Source organism: Pomacea canaliculata, linkage group LG11 (genome assembly GCF_003073045.1).
Source record: "Pomacea canaliculata isolate SZHN2017 linkage group LG11, ASM307304v1, whole genome shotgun sequence".
NCBI lineage: Eukaryota > Metazoa > Mollusca > Gastropoda > Architaenioglossa > Ampullariidae > Pomacea > Pomacea canaliculata.
This window is the reverse complement of record NC_037600.1, coordinates 631205-641597: the sequence shown is the minus strand read 5'-3', so window position 1 is coordinate 641597 and position 10393 is coordinate 631205. Positions and strand designations below refer to the sequence as shown.

General features: G+C 43.4%; 1 protein-coding gene across 3 annotated transcripts; it reads left to right on the top strand.

Annotated features, from left to right (window-relative positions):
• The first annotated feature begins 24 nt into the window (after positions 1–24).
• On the top strand, positions 25–9899 carry LOC112576257. Of its 3 annotated transcripts, none has more exons than XM_025258561.1 (14): positions 25–358; positions 963–1089; positions 1873–2246; positions 2433–2658; positions 3111–3310; positions 3688–3978; positions 4160–4410; positions 4655–4895; positions 5079–5502; positions 5638–5860; positions 6069–6192; positions 6775–6999; positions 7469–7684; positions 8034–9899. In XM_025258561.1, exons 1-14 carry the CDS (start codon positions 293–295, stop codon positions 9240–9242), a joined length of 4197 nt encoding a protein of 1398 aa, XP_025114346.1. In that variant the 5' UTR covers positions 25–292; the 3' UTR covers positions 9243–9899. The 3 variants fall into 3 exon arrangements, with proteins under 3 accessions (XP_025114346.1, XP_025114344.1, XP_025114347.1); XM_025258559.1 differs by having other exon boundaries at positions 960–1089; XM_025258562.1 differs by lacking the exon at positions 25–358 and having other exon boundaries at positions 459–1089.
• Positions 9900–10393: the final 494 nt, after the last annotated feature.

The window sequence follows — 10393 nt, the reverse complement described above, 5'->3', positions numbered from 1 at the left end:
GCGACCACGAGATTTTGTTCCCTGTTTGTTTATTTATTTATTTTTGACTGAGCAAAGGCGAGATGATGTGGACTGTCGGTGCAGACATGAGCAGTAAGCAACGCCACTCCCTCCAAAACAAAACACACACACACACATACAGACTGTTCCCATAAAGTGTGCTCGACTTAGAAATAGAAGGGTTTAGCATAGACAGGTTGTAGAGAAGAGAACATGGTTAATCAAGTATGTCGGTAACAAATTCACCGAAGTTTGCTATCTGCGGCACTCGTCTAGAGCTCTGTCTTTGAGTATGATGGGAGGAGATGATCGCTGTGGCTGTTTGTATGCACACCATTCTCGCCACGCACACACACAGGTGAGACAACTTTTAAACCAGTTTGTCCTAATATTAAATTGGGAATCCGTCCCCCCCCCCCCAACAACCTCCGCCAAGGATAGACAGTTTCAAACGTTGTCTCTGTATATTGAGCTTTCATGTGACGTCATCAACGTATGGTACGTTAATAGGAGTGAACCATTCAAATGTCGACTAATTAATGCCTGTTACGAACTGGGATGGAACTTTTTTATTTTTATAAATTTAGCGGCGAAGAGCAAGCAGTACAGCTGTTTATATAAATTGTAACACAACAAGGTTTGGGAACTCCAATATATAATATCAAGACAATATTTCGGAGAGAGTTACCTTCCGTGCTGAGAAGTGTTCACTGCTGTCAGACTCACCCAATCGCATTTTGCTTGCGACTGGTGGGCAGTTCATGTAGCAGGTCTTCTTGGCTAGATGTGCTTCTCGGCTGTGTGAAAGAAAAGGCGAAAACCTGTCAGCAGGTCTATCAAGAAAATTTTAACTTTTTATTGTCTGAAGATTTTAAAACTACATTTTTTTAGCACTGAAAGTGTATGCGTTTTAGCAGTTTTAACTAACTGAAATCTTTGACAAAATGGCGTACCCGCAGCAGACGATTGGCAGCAACCCCCGCATTGTTGGCAGTTGTCACGGTGTACCATGTCGGTACGAGCTGGAGTTGTGCAAATTTCGAGACGTCCATCCCCGCGTTGAGCATGTCCCTGCGTCCACTTTTCCAGGTAAGACTTTCACCTGTCTCGCGTGCAATATGTCCTTCCATTATCGTAGCTCTAAACTGTTTCGTTACCTCCGGAGGACCAAGGGTTTGGAGATGGTCACAACGCCACGTGCCACCAAAAATTCTGTGTTAAAGTTTTTCGCGTTCGGAACATGCTTTGAAACTGGTGGCGCGCAGGACCATGAGCCTTAGCTGGCGGGCATCAATTTAACACGTGCAAACAATTTACCTGGTTTATTAAAAGCAGTTCATTAAGGGCTGCCCCTATAGTTAATCTGCTCAGTTTCACTCTGTTCAGCGGGTGCACGAGTACCCGGCAACATTGCTCAAGCACTTGGATGTGGCATCGAGTGTGCCACCCCACAAACACATTTGTGTCCGAGTTATTTGATTCCTTTGGTCAGGGTAGAAGTTGTTCATTAAAGAAATTGAAAGTAAAGCTCTACTGACCTCCAGAGGTCATCTGTTTTGCCTTTGTCAGTTCTGGTGTTTACCTTCATATAACAATAAAAAATGTCACAATTGGCTCACTTTCTGGTATTGTCCTTTATAGAACATTTGTTTGTGTCATATAATGCTATGCTGTACCTTGGCAATGGATATGGCATGTATTCGACTGCCATTAAGGATTCTCGAGCTGAGGGTAGTGGTTGACTTGTAAGTCCAGGTCTCTGGCTTGTCTAAAGCTAATTCAGGCTTTAGTTATAGATATAAAGAAACCCCAGGGCAGTCAGATATCCCAAGTCCAGGGCTGCTTCTGATTTTATTTTATGTTTCTGTTTAGATTCTGAATGTGAAGAAGACATGATGTCTTTACAATGGCAAAGGAATGTGGCTTTGAAAGACAGTCCTCAGCAACCCTGGCACGGAATGTTTGGGTTGCCATACCATGCTGCACCAGAGAGTGAGGGTGGTCTCTACACTGGGCAACAGCAGCAGTGGACAGCATGCACACCTGCAAATCATCCTTTCTCTCAGCCATCCAGGCACTACCCACCACAGCAGGACATTTGTTCATCAATGCCTGAAGTGGGTGACAGTCAGAATCCAGCTCATCTGGGTTACTGTCCAAGTGACGACCTTAACTACCCCTATCACAGCCAGATGCTAGCAAGACCAAGCTCTGCCACACAATTTCACATCAGCAACCCTGGACCAGTAAGTAACCCTTCATGATAGCCTAAGGATCAGTTGTGTGATTCTGTCCTGTCATTTTTACCTGCCTAGTAAAGAGCGTTTAAGTGAAATTGCTTTTAGTAGGTAGCTTTGATTACAAGAGTCATTCTTAGCACTGAAGCAGATCACCTTGACTGTGGTGGTGTTAACATTGAGTTGTATTTACAGAGTCACCCACCTTTGGTTGGTTATCAAGATGTCAGTTATAATAGACCGCTGACAGGACGAGGCAGAGGTGGTCTGAACTTAGCACCTGGCTCTGGTCGAGATGGATATGGTCCGCAGGGTACCTGGCAAGAGAGGACCCAGGGTGGTCTGTCTGCACAGGGTACTGGTCAAGCAGCACAATACACTGGAAGGTTCCTGGCTGGCAAGGGCACGTGTTCAAAATGGTGTAAGTAAACTATAAAAGGCATTTAGAAGATAATCTGCAGTAAAAGCGCAGGGCTTTTGATCGCATCTATGAAATAAATAACCCTTCTGGTTTTCATAATTTTAAATATAAACCAAGTTAAACTACAATTGAAAACCTAGGTGAATGACAATTACTGTCTTAGCTATCACAAAATGTCCACATTTTAACCAAGGAGGACATTTTATTTAAAATGTAAGGCTGGTGAACATCACAACTTGTCACATTTTCATGATTGGTACTTGGCCTTGTGTAACCCTAGCCCAGTCTCCTTGTCACATGTAGCATTGAAGTGCTCACCCGTTGTACAAACGTTCGCATTGGTGATGGTGTATCTGTGCTGCTGGGTGAGCATTAACTCTTCTACTCGTCAAGATTTGTACACAATTATGTTGAATGCACCGTTTACTTGATACCTGTCCTTGACATTGCAGCAGTGCCAGACAGTGGCCAGTCGTCATCAAGTTACCGGAACTGGAAGCGAGAGACATCTCAGGCTCCCAGCAGACAGCGCCACCTGCAGGGCTCCAGCGACCAGCAGAGGGATGGCCCTGGTGGCAGACCTGTACTTCAGGTCAAGGCCTACGACTCTCGTCACATGCAGCATGTTCTAGAAAAGCCTGGCATCACAAGTGTAAGTATCTACAATTCTACATGCTTCACTACCACAGCTGATCGCTTCGACTTTGTGTGAAGTAACTCCTCACCCACTCTTTGGTCAACCTTTCTTGTCTCGAAAGGAGCAGGGCTGTCGTGTGGTGCAACGGTTAGCGCCATCCTCTAATACAATAATCTGTCCTGGGTTCAGATTTCATTCTGTTCACTTTTTTTCTCTTCCCGTGGCGTGTTTACAGGGTCGCATGCTTTGCTGGGGTATGGTCTTCATTGATGGCTCAGCGTAAAGCACCAAACTCCCACTCGTCCTTCCCCCGCTCCAAAAGGAGTACTTCGTCACTTCCTGTCTTTTTATTGAATATTCAGTTCTGTGCATTGTCTGTGTTCTGTCTGCAGGTGGTTCCTCGTAATGTACTGGAACAGATGCCTCTCTCACAGAAGCTGTTCCACTTTATCCAGTTCATCTGCTCAGAGCAGCCACGGATCAACGATATTCAGACAATCGAGAATGCCATTACAGGGTGTCACTTGAACCTGAAGACACAGTATGAAACAGAAGATGTTGGCACTTACCAGGGTCGTCGTGTCTTCTCGGGAAAACTAAGCATCAGCTCAGTGTTTTTGGCTCGTGCAGTTGGCCACACCAAGAAGGAACTGAAGCACGAGTGCTACAAGCTGGCTTTACAGGTATTGGCATCAACACTACTCTACTCCTGCAGCTTTATACATTTTTGTTTCTTTGGGATTATTTATAACTTTCTTCTACACTTGTTACTGTGAAATCTTTTCACATCAGATTTTTATACATCTCCACATTATATAAAAACAAACATTTTCTTCAAGTCTTCCGTTTTTATGTTGTCTCAAGGTGCTGAAAACAAAGAGTGTTCAGGACATAATGGACCAAAAGGACATCGGCATTGAGGTTATTCGTGACAAGTTTGAAGAGTGTAGTGGACACAAAGAGCCTGGAAAGCCAGCCGATGACATTGTCAGCTTAGCCAGTGTTGTTCCCATTAGCATCGCATTTGAGACGATTGCTTCCAGGGAAGAGCGGTGGGCCAACCTCCTCACGACAGTCACAACCACAAACCTGCAGGCAGCAAACTCCATATGCAGGTGGGTATGCTGAAAGTCAGACGAAGATTAATAATCGACATTGAAGATTCAGGAATCACGATGCCAGACTGCTGTCTTTTCAAACATGATTTACAAGTACAGTTATTTTTCCTCCCGTCTGCTGTTCAGCATAGGGTCAAGTCCCAATACATGAATGCCATTTACTCGATATGTTTGTATACATGTTTGTTATCATAATGTTGTATGAAAAAATGGAATGTCCTCAAAATTTCACTGATCACAGGATAGAAATGGCACTGTCCGGATCCCATTGTGGGTTAGCTCGGGTCTACTCCAGCTCCAACATGATCCGGCTTCCCTGCAATAAGTATGTCTACCAAGGCAGTCTGTCCATCGGTGGTGTCCTGCAGGCGCAGGCGTGTGGCAGCAAGAAGAAAGAAGCCAAACTGAAGACATACGATGCTGCGCTTGAGCGCTTCCTGACTCTGGAGCTGCCAGATATTTTGAAAGGTGTTGAGCCACAGGTGAGAATCCCATCGTTAGCATGTTTTTACAATTACTAGTGCGTGAAGAGAATTTGCTTTTCATACCTCGCACCATTCAGCTACAGATGAAACTGTTATCACACATGGCAAGAATTTTAGTCAGAATGAAGGCAGACTTCTAGGTAAGTTTAACAGGTGGTTTTCCCCTCGTGTGTTTTTCAGGATCTGGAAGATACTAAAGTGGAGGAAAAAGTCCGACATGTGAGCGTTAAAGAAATTCGGACAACAGAGCAAATCAAGAAGTTGGAAACGTTCATCGATCGTGTCAAAGATAGTTCTGTACGAGAGGGACCGATAACTCTTCTTGACTTAACCTCCAACCAGATGCAGCTACTGCTAACCCTTGTCTACAAAAGGGACAGTGTGAGGACTGGTGACGGGCCCATTCACCTCTGTCAGCTGTACATCGGGGACATTCTCATAGCCGAGGGGGAGGGTAAGCACAAACGCATGGCGCAGGTGGATGTGTACAACAGAGCCTACGAGGTCCTCATCTCCACCCCAGTGGAAACCATCATCTCAGAAAACCACCGTTTGGAACCCGGGGAGCTGGAGGACCCTGATGTTTTGGATGTGGTTGTCAAAGGTAAGAACAAAATAACGGATTGTTCAAACCATGAACGTAAAGGTTCACAGTGCATACAACAAGGCAGCATTGTTCTGCTACCTGTAGTTTTACTTATTTTTAAAAATGCCATGTAATTTGACGTTTGACTTTTAGGACATATTCGCCGGGAAGAATCCAACCTAACTCGACTCCGAGAACAGCATCAAAACATTGAGGAGGTGTTGTCGCTAGAGAAGAGTGAAGCTTTAGTGATTGTTGAGAACCAGGACTGGACTGATGACCGCAAGCGCCATGCCTTCTGCATCTTACAAAACTCCTGCATGTTGAACATCATGCTCTTACGCTGGTGCATGGATGTTGAGACAGGCTTCTTCAGGTGAGTGAAGACATCTTTTATGCTCTTGAAAATACGTTTCCTTTCATATCTATATAAACACACTTAATACTCTACAGTTTCATACAATCGTATGACAGTAATAAACAAGTTGATAGATTATAAGCCAGACTGCAGTTTTCGCCGTATGAATCATCGGAAGCAATGTTGGCAGTCATCTTTTGATGTGTTGGGATATTATTCTGTCCAGTTGTAAAGTGAGTATACAGGGAGAAGAAATGGGAGCAGCGCGTGCTGGCACCAAACAGCAGGCACGAAATCTCGCCGCAGCCGATGCCCTCTTCAAGATGTACGAGACTAACCCTGTCATCAGGGTAAGATCATAGGTTTCTTGATTCATTGTCTTATTTTCAAAACTCGTGGCAATATCACATCTTGGAATGAAAACAAGTGATTCTTTATCTGCACTTACTACTAAGGCAATCAGCCAGCCAGTCAAGCACTTAACTGCAGGTTAAAGGTCATTCTCATGTCAGAAGTGAAGAAGTTACATTCACTTATGATGAACAGCCCTTGATTTCTGCAGATGCTAACTGAAAGCATTTACTATTTAGGAAACTTGTTCAGTCAGGTTTGTTCTACAACAAGCTAGATGCGACAAACTGTTATGGCATTGTTGCTTTCACTGTACATAACCTGAAAATTGTGTATCACTTGCCCATGTACGTAGAATTTGACCAGTGTATTGGCTGATGAAGCTAAGGTTGATAAATTGCTCCTTGGAGATATCAGGGGAAAATAACTCTTTGGCATCATCTCTTCTGGGTGGACCTTGGCTGTTTACATTTCATTTTTTTAAATGCAGGTTCTTACTGTGCTGTAATAAATCATGAATTTTTCTACATTTATGTCTTAAAGTTGTGTGTATTTCTGGCTCACTTTCTTCTTTGTTTCAGGTAACTGCATTTGATGACTCACAGATCTGGATTTTGTATGAGAGGTTACTGGAGATGGCAAAAACATTGCCAGAAAGTGAACTGCCATCTGCTGAGGTCAAGGAGGATGAAGATTTAAAATCTGTTCCTCCACAGACTCCAAATTGTGTGGGAGAAGCTGAGCATGCTGTTGCACTGGATGAAGGGAACAGTAATGCAAAGGTGGATAATGTAGAAGATGACATGGTGAGAAATGAAGAGTATTTTCTGATAGCTATTTAGCATAAAGTGTAGCGGCAGTGCGGACCTTCAAGTGTTTTAATCTTGCATATATATGGGAATGAATTAGCTACGTATCATTTGAGATAAGCTGCCCAGCAATGCATTTTAGGAAGACTAAGACATGCTGTTGTGCAATGCCTTGTATTGTGTGCGGAGCAGTCTGCCAAGAGTTCAGATAAATGTTTGCTCAATTTTTCTCTTCATTTGACCAATGACCTTGCTATTTTTTTCAACCTACCAGCAGCTTTGTGCTCAATTTTGTTGTTGAATGTGCTCACAGCAGGAATAAGCTTGATTAGGAAGTTTGGGACATGTATAAAATATTGGACTCTAGGAAGCATGATATTGCATGCTTTAAAATAATTCACATGATTCAGCTGATATATGCTAAATACAGAGAATGCATGTGTGTGTGTGTGAAATGATCTTTCAGACAGAGGTTCAGTTGGGAATTGTGGTGGGCAAGCTGGTGAAGGAGTTTGTTGACAAGCAGGACTTCACACAAGAACTTGTATTTGAGCCCAAAGTGCCATGCTGTGTGCGCCGGGCAGTGGCCACTCATGCTGCGCAGTCTGGCCTGCACATGGCTCAGAGGCAGAAGGAGGGCAGGCTGTACCTAGCACTTAGCTTCAAGGTTCCCATGACAAAGGTACAGAGTTTTGTTGTCAATCTCTATAGCTGTTTAACACTTGGAGGAGGGGAGGATGTGTACACATGATCTTACTAACAAGTCTTGCTTGGGTTAATCAAGCACACAAAGCAGTAGTCTTATGGTGCTAGAGTTGTTCCTGTACTGGCTAATGGCTGTTATTCCTCATCTTGTTAAGCCTGTCTGATGGGTTATTTAGTGACCATGACATACTTGGTTCACCATTTTGAATTTTATTAAAATTTATTAGCCTTGCGTTGCTGCTTTAATTTAACTGTTCTTTTAACTGTTCTGCAGTAATTATAGTGTTTTCTCCTGCATATGTGAACTTAGATTTCTTGTTTCAAAGGTAGTGGAAGCCATGAAGTCTCGGGGACTGGTATCTGCAGGAAGGTACATGCTGGTGGAGGACCGCAGTGATTTGCCAACACACTCTGATATTGTCACCGACCTGGAGCTTGCCAGTAAGACAACAAAGCAGGACTGGCTGGCATCTCGTCAGGCCCTAAAACAACTAGACAGATCAAGCAAAGAAACTGGTGTTGGTATCTCACTCAATGGCTCTTTGTTTGAGGAGACTCTAGATGGCTTTGTGACGGCCCAGTCTCTTTTGGCAGAGAGCATGGTATCTGCACATCCACTGATTCAGAGTACACCCAACAGAAAGATGGAGACTGAGTTCACTGATTTACATCCTTCCATTGTGCCACGTGCAGAAAGCTTTCCGACACTTTGTGCTACTGCAACAGCGAAACCTGAGCAACCAACATCAGACATGTACAGCAAGTTTGCTGCGGCTATGGTGGCCTCTGGCATTGCACAGACATTCATTCCTTTAGAAACGGTGGACAACATTCTTATCAACCCTCCCACATCCAGTTCTCTGGGAAACAAAACACCAATGATCAAGAACATTCTTGTAAGTCCGCCATCTTCTGACGTCCGATGTGTGATGATCTCTGCCCCTGCAGAGGACTTATCCCCTCAAGCAATCCCACAGCCAGATTTTTCCCTTTCTTCAACACCAACACCGCCCAGCTTTAGGTCATCAAAGGATATTCAAGGTAAGAGCCCAATCATGAAAAAATGGGAGAGCCAAACCTCTGAAAAATGCAAACATTCAATTTTCGCTTCCTGTTCCAACGGTTCTGCCATTAGGACATACCGCACGAGGTTTGAAGCAGAAGAGTCTGTCACCACACAAGCTGAATCCAGTTTCCTTCTGCAGGGGGTTGGTGCACAGAGACTCCACACCAAACGCCAGAACAATGAAAGTGACAGTAGCATCAAGAGAGGTTGCTATGGTGATCGGAACAGACAGTTTAAGCCCCAAACTGCAGATCATGAACTACAGAAATGGGATGAAAGATGGAGATGGTGTGCACAAAACCAAGCGGGCATGCCAGAGGACTGTGTCATTCAGATGTCACCAGCAAGTTTCATAGACCAGGGTAAGGGGTGGGGTGGGTTTCCTTTTGAAAGTACATGCATGTATGTTGAAAATGAAATGGTTGGAGCACACTGTAGAAGACGTGGCCCCCTACACAATCCTGTATAAATGGTGTTTATGGCACCAGATGCTCAATGGCTGATGCCCTTTAAGTTTGTGATATTGTTTATTTTATGGTGTACTATCTTTTTAAGATTACTTATTCCAATTCAAGGCTAGCATCAACAGTTTTGATCAGTTTAAAATATTTTTTGCTGTATTTGCGTGGATGTATAAGAATGTTTGTGTGCAAGTTTTGATGCCAGATCATGTTTTGTAAATATATATTTTAACTCTGTAAATCTTGTAAATAACCTGTAGTGGCTTTGTAACTTAAGTGAACCCATATTTATCCAGACTTGTGTTTGTAAAGGGCTTTGCATAAAGTACAGTCCCAATTTTAAGAAAGTGAAATACTTTTAGTTTTCCTTGAGATGGCTTGGATTACCTTGTTGAAACCTTTTACTGATGTATAGTGTTTGTGACAGAACATAGTACCTTGAGCGGTCAACAAGCCTATGATCTGTAGAATGCAAATGTGATAATACACAAGAGAAGCAGGAAAGTGCAAGAAAGCAAGATTTTACTGTAAGCTTTTAACATAGGGTTCTTAATAAGGTGCATGCGAATGACTGAGGGTGATAAAGCTGTTTACTATCGCACAATGAAGTTCCAGAACTTGTAGAGCAACAATGGCGATGTTTAAGTGTGTAAATAAACAGCCTGTTAACAATGTTTAGGGCTTTTTATGTTGTTTCCACTCGTATAGCTGCATGAAGTGTTGTGTGGTTGATCTTCGTTTTCAAGATTGACAGAATAGTAAGCACGTTAAATTATGTTGCGCCTTTCTCCATCAGCCGGACTTCAAGCTCTTCACAAACTGAGCTCAGTGCATTGTACAGGTGTGAAGTGAGATAACGGCGCACATTCGGCGATAACTAGTTTCTCTCGAGAAGAATGTAATAAAGACATCAAGCTGTGTGGAGATGACAGCAAGGCAAGTGGAGATGACAGCAAGGCAAGTGGAGATGACAGCAAGGCAAGTGGAGATGAAGAATAAGATGTACAAAGTCGCCTTGACGGGTGAGCAAAGGGAAGATCACCCAATAACAGAGTGTAGATGTAAGTATAGCAATTTTTTTCACGGAGGCATCCAAGAAAAGGTGAAGCAAGACTAGTGGACTTCATCGTGTAAAACAAGTGTTAAACGCTGTTTGGAT